Source organism: Psammomys obesus, unplaced genomic scaffold (genome assembly GCF_907164565.1).
Source record: "Psammomys obesus unplaced genomic scaffold, mPsaObe1.curated_primary_1811, whole genome shotgun sequence".
In the NCBI taxonomy this organism is placed as follows: Eukaryota; Metazoa; Chordata; class Mammalia; order Rodentia; family Muridae; genus Psammomys; species Psammomys obesus.
The window spans coordinates 7,203,152-7,216,385 of NW_026590677.1; the positions used below are offsets into that span (position 1 = coordinate 7,203,152).

General features: G+C 45.1%; 1 protein-coding gene across 2 annotated transcripts in view; it reads right to left on the reverse strand.

Moving 5' to 3' along the window:
* Positions 1–9,223, reverse strand: part of Pcdh19 (protocadherin 19) — a 164,390-nt gene extending 155,167 nt beyond the window's left edge. For both annotated transcript variants that reach the window (XM_055608289.1, XM_055608290.1), the window contains exons 1-2: positions 7,077–9,223; positions 3,119–3,446 (exon numbers count right to left, since the gene is read on the reverse strand). In XM_055608289.1, the coding sequence (XP_055464264.1) occupies positions 3,119–3,446; positions 7,077–9,223 (2,475 nt within the window). The remainder of the gene's footprint in view (positions 1–3,118; positions 3,447–7,076) is intronic.
* Positions 9,224–13,234: the final 4,011 nt, after the last annotated feature.

Consider the following 13,234-nt stretch of genomic DNA (forward strand, 5'->3'; position numbering starts at 1 on the left):
TCAGAAAAATATTATCAAACTAACAAACCTTATATTTTCTTCTCTTCAACCTCTTTTTTCTTCTGTCCTCTTTCCCTCCATCTTCCCCCTCTGTACACACACACATACACACCTCACTCATTTATAAAATTTAAAAACTAAATTAACTAGGATGCCAAAGAACGTGAATCCAAGTTAAAATATTTAAAAGGTACAAGGCACCACTAATTCTACAAAAGCCTTCTGCAAACAGTAAAGACACCTTCCATTTTATCTCCTCATATTTGTATACAAAAGCATAAAATTGTCATAGCTGGTATCCCAAGCAACAGCAGAGGACAGGAAAATATTCACATTCGGTTCTCAAGGAGGCTATCTCCGCAGTACAAAAAGTTAAATTCCAATTTTCAAGACAAGTGCTCCACTCCCTTTACCTAACCTACCTAATCACATACAAAGTCATGTTCTCATGATTTTTGACCTGACCTAGTTCAAAGGTAAGTAGGTTTATAGATAAAAAAAAGTCATCCTCAAGACTACGAGTAACTATTAGTAGAGCACTCGACTAGTATACACATAGCTCTTGGTTTGAGCCATACTATCTAAGCAAAAGTCACCTTTAATTCAGAACCAAGCCTAAATAGCTCAGCAGCAAATCTACATAAAAACAATATCAGGGTTGCCTTGAAAGGAGAAATACTAACTAGCATATAAAGAAACAGGTGATTAAAGCTATCTTTGTGTTGCCTCCATGGCAATTGAATCTTTTTGAATGATCTTGGCTCCCTACTTAGACAGTTAACATTCTGAGGGCAGAAGTGTCTTTCCTATTAGGTGTGTTTGGAATCTCCAAGCTAGCTGTTACATAGATGGGGGCATTGAGCATTATAAAAACACTTAGTGATTTGACTTAATGCAATGGTGATCCATTTCAAAGTGAAGTGCAGTGGAAGCAGCAAGGGGCAAGCACAATAGTTCTGAGTCTACTTACTTGTGTAATTACAATTTCAAATAATACCTATCACTGTACAAATAATAAAGGCTCTGTGTGTCATAAAAGGTAACACAGCAGAAGGATCTAATATGTAGTGACCTTTGGTCCCAATCTAAAGAGTAAGAATGTCACATATGCTTAGGAAAGGGACAACATCCAGAACTAAAACTGTGTTATTTGTCTGTTTCTTTTAAGCTCTCTTATGTCAAAGATCAAGTGTTTTATCTTTTCATCACCAGTAAATAGCAGATACAGTATTTGGCACATTCTAACCATGCAATAAATGCTAGTGGGTTGAGTTAAGAATAAATAAAAAAATGGTTTCATGAAATAATAAAGGATCATTTTAATGTCATAATCTGACTTCAGAGAAATTTCCATAGAATCACCTACTTAGTACATCATAGCACATATCATTCAGTACTATACTTGCTTCATATGTGAATTGTTTCTTGGATGGATTCGTTAATTAAAAAGGGAAGTATAAAGGTAGGAAATACATCAGAACATTATTATTTTAGGAATCCTACTGAATGATATAGAACCATTTAGCATCTCATATTGAATATCTGTCTACATGTTGGCCACACTAGAATGGACTTTCATTGTATTTATTTATTTATTTGTATCTGGAACTACAGACCATAGACCATAGTACCTTTCAAGAAACACACACTCGACAAATATCAGTTGAATAAATGCACCAATCACACCTATTCTTTCACAGGTCACAAGAGACGTAAACATTTTACCCATCAGTGTTTAGAAGCTTGTAGTATGAAAGTAAAAGATTTCCCTATTCAGAATTCCATCATGTGTGCAGGTTAAATATCTTGATGGATGCTTGACTAAGAACTTTCCAGAACTATGTACTGGAAATGCATATGCAACCTCAGCTTAACACTACACACCAAATGGGTGCACTTTTTTTTTTTTTTTTGACAAATAGGGTATATGGATTTGAGAGTCAGGGAAAGCATCATAACTGAGACTTTTGCTTTCTGAAATTTTTTCTTTTATCCTGCCCTTAGAAGAAACAAAGATATTAGGTAAAGCAAGATATTAAGTATTAGTTAAAACAAGAAATCATTGTTCCTATTTCCTGCTTTTTCCACATATTCAATAGACATCATGGCTCCCTTTTCTAAGGAAATTTACTTGATTGTAAAATGATTACCAAACTTTCAGGATTTAATGCTTTTGTCCATCTCCCTAAGCAATAACAAACCAACAAGGGAATATGTAATTTTTGCATTTTTCATCTTCATTTTTCAATGATCACTATGAATCAATAATCAGGTTACACCATCTTGTAGGTATTATCCACATAGAACCAGCCTAAATTCCTATTTGGTTCTTAGCAGTTCTGGTAATAACGCTGGACAGGTGAGGAGCTTCAAATGGTCAGTCATATGAATATTGTATGAAATAGCCATGCATTTGAATTAATTGTTTCCCTTTAGTTTGCATATTTTAATGGAAGCATTAAAAAAAACACAATATGGTCAAATGTCTGTTGGTTATTGAATTATTTTGGAAGAGTATGGTGATATTCCAGTGCTGGTGATGAGGATAGGGCAAGGGGGACCCAGTAGATGGCTATAAACAAGTTGTTAAGTTGGTTTCATTTTCTGTGAACCAGCAATGTGACTTTTTAAACAGTATTGCTTGAATCCTATTAACCACAGTCTCAGCAAGATAGATGGTAGAAAACAGTAGTATGTAAAGAAAAAAGCAAAATGGGGAGTGGCTTTTAGGATTCTGAACAATAAGAGGAAACTGGAATTTAGTCATTATAGGGATTCACTCATTTTCAACACTGCTTGGCAGTCTTAAGCTGCTTTAGTCTCCAAGCTGGTACCCCTGGCTTTTGAACAAGCATAGCTGCAACAGGTGAAATGATCTCTTACTATGGTGGGATATTATGAAGGCATGTCAAGGTTCAAATCATTTGAGTTCAGACTCCCAACACGACCACTTACACAAATATTGAATCACTATTTGTCCCATAAAGTGCTATTGGCAAATACTGAGTATGGAAATGGACCTAGACAAGGGATGCATCTCCAGTATGGCCTATGGTATAGCAAGTAGCTCCAGAAAGAGATCTGGGAAGACCTCATAGAACCACTTAGCTGCACTCACCTCAGGCAGGGGTACACCACTGATGATCAGATCTGGCTGCTGGGGACCCTGGCTGTTGAAGGAGTGATGGTAGATGTGGTTGGCAGTGGTGTTTCCAGTATTCTGGCTCTCCACATTCAGGAAAGTGCTCTCAGAGCGGCGGCAGCCCAGGGGCAGTGTCTGCTGGTGGTAGTCGAAGTAGTTGAGGGATGAAGTAAGGGAGGAACAACTGACAACATTCATCTTGTCTGTCTCCTCCACATCCCGAGGTACAAGGCGGATGTCGTTCTTACTAATTTTTTTCTTCTTACTTGATTTCTTTTGATGCCCATAAGAGTACTCAGCGATTCTATTTGACAGAAAAGGCAGCATGAATATATAACACCTTCCCAGACCATATACTGATGAATAAACATTAAGCACCCAAGAGGGTTGCACCCCATCTCTGCTTCAGCTCCTTATTCTGAAGCATTACATCATCGGGTTTCTCTCTGTGCTTTTTTGCATGCAAAAACCAACTGAGGGCCGTGAAGTTTTCATATTAAACATACTAATCTTCCACCAATCTCCCCCAAAAGACATTTTCAGATTTTAGATTTGTAATTTTTCATAGTAGGTAGCCAGTAAGCAGGGGTAGGGGTAGGGAAAGTTGAGCCTATGGGAGAGAGCATGAAAATGCTCAAATCTGAAGCTTCCCTGAAACCCAGAGAAAGTACTGGATAAAGTAAAAACTAAGTGCCAATTTAACAGAAAAGGAGATAGAGGGAATTAAGAAAAGCTCAAGCCAATGCCTCCAGCAATCTGTAATGTGGCAAACACCATGGATCAGCTTCCTCTGTGATTAACCTGATCACTCTTAAACTATGGTAGAGATTCAGACCCTGTCCTCAAACAGCTCCTGGCTCCACTCATCCACACCCTCCTCCAGGCCGGCCGGCCTTGGCCCAACTCCTTTCTACTTTCCACCCTTCCCCCTCTTCTCCTAGAGAAATCTGATAGCCAACTCATTTGAATGAGGGGAAATGCCTTTTTACCTCTTTCCCCTTAGGCTCACTTTCTCCTCTGCCTTTTTGTCTTGCTTCTCGCTAATGGGAGAAACCGAGATGCAATGCAGACACTTGCTGTTTTTTTCCTTGTATAAAACAGCCAAGGATACAAGTGATGGCTAAACAATTATTGCAAAGGAATTTAAAGGTTAGTGCATTCAGCATCCTTCTCCATTCAGGTGTACCTACAAGCAGCTGTGCTGCAACTGGAACATAAAAAGCTGAATTTAATTAACACTGACACAGACCCAGGAACGTGCACAAAAGACACCAAGCATTTAGAGACTTGTCAAAAGAAATACATAAAAATGTAGCCAGATTCTCAATGTCATGAATTACTTGCACATAATGATTTCAGCTCATTGTTTGAGATTCAATCCCCGAGTAATAATCAGCAAGACAATAAGCTTAATAAATAATACAGGTTGGACTTTACAAGTGAAAGAGTGTGTCTGTATTCTCAATTGACAAAGCTAATTGTCAGAATACAAAAAAGGGAGCTCAATTCAAGCAGCAACTGCAGATCATCTCACAAGTCTCATAAATGAATGCATTTCAGGAACAGGTCCTGAAGACGAAAAGGACTGGAAAACCATGCCTAATTACATAGTAAGATAGGGTTCCCCTGAACTTTAGGGTTCTAAGAAGTCTAAGCAGATGGGGAGTTTGCATATCTATTCATATCTACAAGGCAATTTTGCTCTGTCCCTATGATCTAAGCAATTTATTTCACCTCAACCTTTTGCTCTCTGCCATGTCTGACTTGAAATGATGGCAAACTGATGATACAGAGGCTTAGGGACAGATCATATCCCTCAAATCTCAAGACTAGGATTACATTAATTTTTTAATCAGTTTACTGACTCAATAGGAAGTTCTAATAATTTTTGTTTACTCATAATGGGTAAGTCTGACAATGCCCCATCCAATTATTCAGCAGAGGCACTCATTGTATGGCCTATTCTGTATTAACCAATTATTTAATTAAACTGTACTTCATTAATGGCAAGCCATCATAGGAAAGAGTGCTTTACAAAATACACATCTGGGTGAAGTTGGAGAGCACCGAGATTTGCACTTTCCCCCCAATTCAAATGCACTCTTTCTTGTTTAATGATCTCCCTGGCAAGCTCTCAGAAAGAGCTCTTACTTCTAGTCATATATATCTCTAAGAAGTGGTAAAGCCTTCAATATCTTTATTTCAAGCTGATTTCTTTTTCATCATGGGAAGGTCTTATGCATTTACTCTATGCTGAGAAAATGGCATAAAAAGAGTCTCCTCTATCATTATCTCCATATAAATAAAATTTTATTGAGCCTGCATTTTCTCCAATAAAAATCACCACTGGCATTTCCAGGTTTCAAAGGTAAGAGCAATATTAATTTCCATTTCTCCCATCTGAAGTGACTTGGTACTGAAGGAAAGAAAAGCCATGGACATTTCACTAGTAACAGGATTAAAGTATTTATGAGCCATTGCAGCTGCTCTTTTATGGCACCTGATTGATATTCATGTGTGGTTAGCATTTGTCTACTAACTTGTGTAATGCAGAGAATAGTAAACGGGAAACAATAATTGCATGGCTGTTACATATTCAAGAAGCTCTGATTCACAGAAGTGTGTATTTCAGATGGACAAATTGGACTTACAAGAACATATTTTGACTGATTAACATGCAAGCACAGATATGGTATAAGATACAGTGGATGTGTAGGTGTGTTGAAAGCACACACAAGCACACACACCTTGGCTGGAAATAGCACCATTCATTTTCAGCAAAGTAAAAAAATAAATAAATAAAAATAACTTTTTTTCAAATGTTTCAATGAGACACTGATGAAAAAAATACATGCATTATCCTAAGTGGGATTCTAGAAATTCTTAGACTTGTTTCTTCTATTGAATTGTAAGGAAGTCTTCAGAAAGAACCTCTAATGTATTAATCAAGACTTTTAAAATATAACATTACATGCCATTCAAATTTCTGCATTTTTCTCCTCTCTTCTTTTTCCTCTCCTTGTTTCCCCACCCCCACACACATCCCATACACACTTCAGAGAAACTGTAATACAATAGCCCATAGTGACATCCACTGGTAGGGACCAGACCTTAATGCCACAACACAGTCCTACATTAGAGAAAAGCATAGCCAACTCCAGAATATTGCTATTTTTACTGAAACATCTGGATGCAAAGTCTTGTCTCTCCTTGCGAGGCAAGTATATATTTGAAAACATACAGATGCCTGACAGAATTTTACTTTGGATGGCCAGATGTCTGGAGACTGGATACAAAACAAGTCAAAAATATACTAAAAACCACTAATGACCTTCTTCCCTGTACACTGCTTTCTTTCTTGCTACTACTCTCTTTTCCATCATAAACTTTCACTCTGAGCACTCTCTGGACTTGAACCCTACAGCAGGATAAGACAGTTGTCAATACTCCGTCTCCTTTCAGCTCCTGTCTGCAAAACACTGAGCTCCAGGAAATCAAGCTCTCAAACTGTGATCTGTAGAAATTCTGCTAAAAATATGAAAAATCTATTTCTCTTTAGCTCTCCCTCCTTCTTCTCCTCCCCTCCTCTCTCACTTCCTTGATCCTCCCTCCCCTCTCTCGTTTTTTTCTACCTTAACTTCACTGGAGACAGCTGTGCAAATTTTAAAATGATAATTGCTTTTCTGCTCATCAACATTATGTGACAGAATCCATTCAAACAGTAAATGATTGTCTTCCAGAAAATTGTCAGATCAAAAGAATTGATCAACTTAGACTGTCACAAACTTTTTACCCTCCACAAAGACTTACTGTAAGTATGCTGCATGCATTTAAGTGGGAAACAAAAGCACTGGGGGTTTTACACAGACACAAATACACACATTTTACTTATTCAAAACACAAAAGAAAAGAAAGAAAGAAAAGGTGGCTCTACCTGCAGTTGTAGGTCCGGATCTCTTTGTTGTCACGCTTGCACTTGATTGCCACGAAGATCATAGTGACAAAGAGAATGCCAGCAATGGAGCCCAGAGCAATAATGAAAATCAGGGATAAGTTCACAGAGCCCATTGACTCTTGGGCATCAAGAGCAGGGGACAAGTAGATTAGGACAAGGGCAGAGGCAGAAAGAGATGTCTTGCCATGGTCATGGGCCACCACTATAAGCTCATAGGAAGCCTTGGAGTTCTCATTAAAGGTGCGAGTGGTTCTGACTTCTCCATTGATCTGGTCTATTTCGAAGAAACCTCTGTCACCCTCTGTCATGTCATAGGTGACTCGGCCATTTTCACCCTCATCATAATCATCTGCCTTAACTACAGTCACCAAGTAGCCTATGCCAGAATTTCGAGGAATGTAGACCTCAGCAGTGCCATTGATCAGAGGTGGGGCAGTGATGACTGGGGTATTGTCATTGACATCTAGGATAATGACCCTCACTGTGGCATTGCTTTGTAGAGAGGGCAAGCCGCCATCTTTGGCCAGCACCTTGAATTCAAATGCTTTGGTCTGCTCGTGATTAAAGGATCGTAGCGCATAGATATCACCAGAGTTGGGATTGATGGAAACATAGGTGAAGACGGGCATATCTCGCACCTGTGATGGCACAATTTGGTAGGAGACACTGCCATTGAGACCCAAATCAGGGTCACGGGCTGACACAGAGAGCAGATAGGCGCCAGGGGTGTTGTTCTCCTGTACAATGACTTGATAGTAAGGCTTGGAGAAGTGTGGGTGGTTGTCATTCTCATCAGTGATGCGCACAGTAAAAGACTTTGCACTTTGCAGCATAGGTACACCGCTGTCTCTAGCCTGAATCGTAAGATTGTACTGGTCATGCTGCTCGCGATCCAGCCGTCCATCAACAAGGATAGTGGAGAAACTCTCATATTCCTGCAGCCTAAAGGGAACATTGCCCAGCAAGCGGCACTGCACACGTCCATTGAGGCCCGAGTCACGATCAGACACCCGAACCAGGGCAATCACGTATCCTGGGGGAGCGCTCTCGCTCACTTCCACAAGCTCACTATTGACCGACAGTAAGTTGATAATTGGTGGGTTGTCATTAGTGTCCAGCACGCTGACGGTGACTTTGCAGTGTGCAGGGATAGAGTTGGGCCCCAGGTCCTTGGCTTGCACATCCAGTTCATACACATGGCCATCTTCATAGTCGAGTGCACCGGTGACAGTGACCAGGCCGCTGTGTGGGTCAATTTGGAAGAGTTCACGTGTGCGGTCATTGACATAGCCATAGAAGGAGTAGACCACCTGGCCGTTGGTGCCTTCATCTGGATCACTGGCATTGAGGCGGATGACAGGTGTATTGGGAGGTGAGTTCTCAGGCACGCTCACTGAGTAGGTGGACTCACCAAACACCGGGTTGTTGTCATTGGAGTCAGTCACCTTGATGCTGAGGCCAACTGTGCCCAAGTGTGGTGGGTCGCCTCCATCGAGCGCTGTGATTCGAAAGCTGTAGTGTGACTGTGTCTCGCGGTCCAGGCTCTTCTCCACCACTAGTTCAGCAAAGCGGGAACCGTCACCCCTCGTCTTTATCTCCAGGCCAAATAGCTCATTGGGCGTGAGCTCATAGGTCTGCACACCAAAACTGCCTGAGTCCGGATCATAAGCACTGTCGAGTGGGATTCGAGTGCCAGGGCTGGCTGCCTCAGAGATCTCCAGCTCAATCTGTGCTGCCGGAAAACTGGGGGCATTGTCGTTCAGGTCCTTGATCTCCACCTTAATCACACAGATCTCCATCGAGCTGGACATGACCTCTAGAGAGATGATACACTTGGGGTTCTGGCGGCACAACAGGTCTCGGTCGATCTTCTGTTTGGTGACCAACAAGCCTGAGCTGGGATTGATGTCCACCAGGTGCGGAGCTGAGTTGGATACCACGCGGAACGCAGAAGCTTGTCGGGGATCCAGGGCGAACCCCGCCTCCCGAGCGTCCTTGGCCACATTAGCAATCACAGTCCCTGCCCGCTGCTCCTCTTCTACCGAGTATTTAAGGTTAATCAGGGCGGCCGCCTGAGTCCACAGTATGGCCAGCAGCAGTAGCACCGGCAGCAGGAGAGACTCCATGGCTGCGCGGGGCTCTGCCTGGCCTCGCCTCTCCACACCCCTCCGAAGCCTACGCCTCCGGTGCTCCAGCTTCCCGCCAGCTCGGGCCGCCTGTTGCGCGCTCCCCGTGGCCCCGGAGGCCGCGGGAGGAGTCCTGCCCAGGGTGGCCCCGCGACGCGCGGGATGAACCCGCGCCGGCTCCAATGCTGAGGTTGCAATGGACTCCTCACGGGCTCTCTGGGGACCCGGGGGCTCCCACGGGCCGAGGGAGTACCGCGTGGCTCCGAGCCCCCTTCCTCCACCCCTGCTACTCAGTTTTTCCCCTTCAAAGTTAGTCGGGCGCGACTGGCCGCAGCGGGGCAGGGCTGCGGGTCTAGCGGCACCTGTACGCCCCAGATGGCCAAAAGCAGCCAAGTCGGGATCTTACTTGGGAGTCAGACGCGGAAGGCTGTGTGGATGCAGCCTTTCAGACACTGCCCGACCCGCCGCAGCGCACCGGCCCTGGGGAAGGCAAGCACGTAGTCTGTGCACCTGGCATGCGCAAGGACCTCCCAACAGCGCGCGGAGCTCACTGCGGAGGGAGCTCCCACCCGGTACGCACCCTCCGGGCTCCGGGGTGGGGAGGATACGAGGAGCACTCTGGCCTCTTTGAGGCCTGGTGGGGAGAAAGGGGGATCACAGGCAGAAGTCGGAGTTGCTGGCAAGATCTGTAGGCTCCCAGGGATTTGGCTGAGCTGGAGGGCTGTCCCGGGGCTGACAGAAGAAGGGGGAGGGGGAGATGCGAGAGCTCTTTCTCTGGATCTGACGTTGGCGTCCGAGGGCGTAGGGGACAAGTCTGCCCAGAATCCGAGGTGGGCTCAGGGTTCCTCCTACAGAGAGGCTGAGTGAGGGTCTACGGGCGATTATTTCTCGGAAGTCAAAGTTACCAACACAGCCCAGGTCTCCGACTTAAGTTTACAAAAACGGAAAGATGGCAAATTGTCCAAGAAAATCAAAGTCCTGCTCTTTCCTATCACCCGGGAGGAGGGGGTTGGGAATGGGAAGGTGAAAGAAGGGAAGCGACACTGTACCGGCCAGGAGTGGTGGGGTTGCAGTCGCAGGCACCCAAGGCTTCTTCCCCTCCCTAGGTTCCGGCTGAGGTGTTGTTCCCGAAGACCTCAGCCTTAGCTGCTGCTGCCGCCGCCGCTGCCGCCGCCGCTGCCGCCGCCGCTGCCGCCGCCCCAGAAACCCTCCTTACTTCAGAAGCTGGGGTCCGCCTGGGCAGCTGCTAGGGTCGAGGATTTCTGTCGCCTCCAAAGTTTACTTGCAGGAGTGTCTAGATCCCATCCTCCAGGAGAAGCGCTGTCCGCCCTGCTTAGGGATTCCTCCCTCCCCGGCGCTCGCGCGCTAAGGAGGTCTCTCTATCTGTGTCGGGTTGTGCGTGGTTGTGCGAAAGGGAGGAAGAGTGAATGTGTGGATAGGAAGTGTGAGTGTGGAGTATGAGAGAGCAGAAAGAAATGGGTTTGGAGTGGGAGGTTTCAGATCTCAGATGAATCGGCTCAGCTGAAAAGCGGTAGAGGACACCACGCCTGGGCCGGCGAGAGGCTAGGGAAGTGGATGCCAATGCCTCCTTGGGAAAGTCAGAGGTAGTAAACGGTAGCTGGTGCTGCCGTCTTGCACCCGCTCGACTGTCTCCTCTCCTCCCCAGCCGCCGCTGCTACTGCTGCTGTTGCTGCTCCTCCTCCCGATGCCGCAAACTACTGGCCACAGAGTCTGGAGAGAGCTGGAGAGAGCTGGAGCTGCCAAGCCGGGCTACGCCAGGCATTAGCCAATCACCGCACAGCTCAGAGGGCTCCGGTCTTGGGGCGGGACCAAGGCAAGAGGCTGGGGGTGGGGGGAGACAGCGCGGGGTGGGGGGAGAGGGGGCGGGGAGTCAGGCTGAAACTTACACACTGGCCCAACCGAGTACCCTGGTCTGCAGAGCCCCTGCGGGAATCAGCGGGGTAGGAGGGACCTGACTGGAGCGGGGCAAGCATGTTTGGGAAGGAAGGGTAGGCCGGACTTGAGGTGTGCTGCCATTGAAAATGAGCACCTCTTGCATCTCTCCTTTTCAATGATTACAGAAAAAAAATGAGGATTTTATTTTTATTTTCTTGCTATTTATCTCCCTCACATATCTTCATATCTTAAATGCAATATTCTCTCTCTTCTGCCTCTCTTTCTCTGTCCTTTGTCTCTGTTTCTGCATTTCTGCTTCTGTTTTCTCTTATTCTCGAGTAGTGCAAGAAAGAGGAGCAAGCGCCCCCACTATGGTCACTCACCAAGCTCTTGGCCACTGTTATCTTCACTTTTGCCAAGAGCAAGTCCGCCATCCACCCAAACCATTATCCCTATCTCTCCTCATAAGGAAGATGATGCACTCCCCAGGAACACCTCAGCACGTGTGTGTGTGTGTGTGTGTGTGTGTGTGTGTGTGCGCGCGCGCGCGCGTGTGCACGCACACACACACACACACACACACACACAGGGGGAGGGAGAGAGAGAGAGAGAGAGAGAGAGAGAGAGAGAGAGAGAAGCAGCTGCAGCAGTAGCAGCTGCTGGTGGTCCAGTCCAGCTCACTCTGGTCGGCGGTTAATCAAAAGGGATGGGTGGCTTAAAGATTGAGCCTCCAAGGGTTCTGGGTATATTTTCTTGCCCCTCACCCAACCCTGTCTGATAATTTAGCTCCCTATAAATAAACTACGTTTGAGAAAAGCCAGCAGAGTGGACGCCACCGTGCCGCGCCAGGAGAGCCGGATCTGGACAGAAAGAAGCTGTGGAGTGGGCGCGCCGAAGTCCCTGGCAGCTGTGATGCCGCGATGGTATGGTGGGAAATCAGCATTCGCCTAGGACCTGATCTCTCCAGGGGCTTTCAGTTCTCCTTCAGTGGCTGTGGTGACTGAGGCTTATGCCATTACTGGAAAGCAGGAGGCCAGTGTGGCCAGGGCTGACATCAAGCTTAGCCTACCTTGTGGACCAAAGGCACTAGAAGCAGAGGACTCCTCCCCACCCAATTCTAAGGCTCTTAATTAAGATCCCTAACAGAAAGAATCAAAAGCTCCCTCGACGAACAATTTTACCAGTATTTTTTTTAGAATTACAGATTAAGGATGAGGAATAGCTTCTGAATTCACGGTTCTTGGAAAAAGCAAGCCTTCCTTCAAAATTAGTAGTCTGTTATTTGGAAATATTGGTTGAATAAACTCATAATTAGCTCAGCGACTTTGGCCCGAACCTGTGAGTTCAAAAATAAGACTCACTTTGGCCCTTAAAAAACTTGAACAAGAAAAGGGAAGACTTATTTGCACACATAATGGATCATTTTTTTCCAAAACTGCCTCTTTTTTTTGCATTTTGCAACCCAGCTGCTTTAAAGGATATATCATCCAAAAGGAGCTAGTCTAGCAGCCTTTACCTTGGCGGTAGAAGGAGGGAACACAGCTTCCTCCCACAAAAAAAGGAGTTATTTTGTTAATGAGATTCAGACTGGACCCTCTAAAAGTATAGCCAAGGCCAAAGGGAAAGCGCCTGATCCGCTTGGTTTGTGGGGGTTGTTTCACATTAGAATGCAATCAGCCCAGAAAATAATCGAGGCATCTGCAGTGAGAATCATTTCATTTTGATCATTTGAGCTGCGGGTAGATAGCTGAGAGGGTAGCTTCAGGGAGTCCCGTGGCCCGCCCATTTTTTTGCAGACACCGTTAGAGAAATGGGCAAGTAGTGGAAGAGAATGACAACATGGCAGGCAGCGCGGGAGCACCTCCTGGGCTGCTAAAGGAAGCGGTCCATTTGATTTATCACAGTTATTTACCTTTGATGTCAGTTAGTGGAAATGAAGGTCTAAAAAGGCATTTGAAAAGGGTTTCCTATCTGAACACGGGATGTGAGTTTCATGTTTGGCAGCTTTCTAAAATATTGCAAGGACTATTTAAACAGAACAATTAGCAGCATGCTAAAATGTTTGAATGCTATGCTTAGAAGCTCTTAGCTGTAAACTTTTAAGGCGATCTGTTC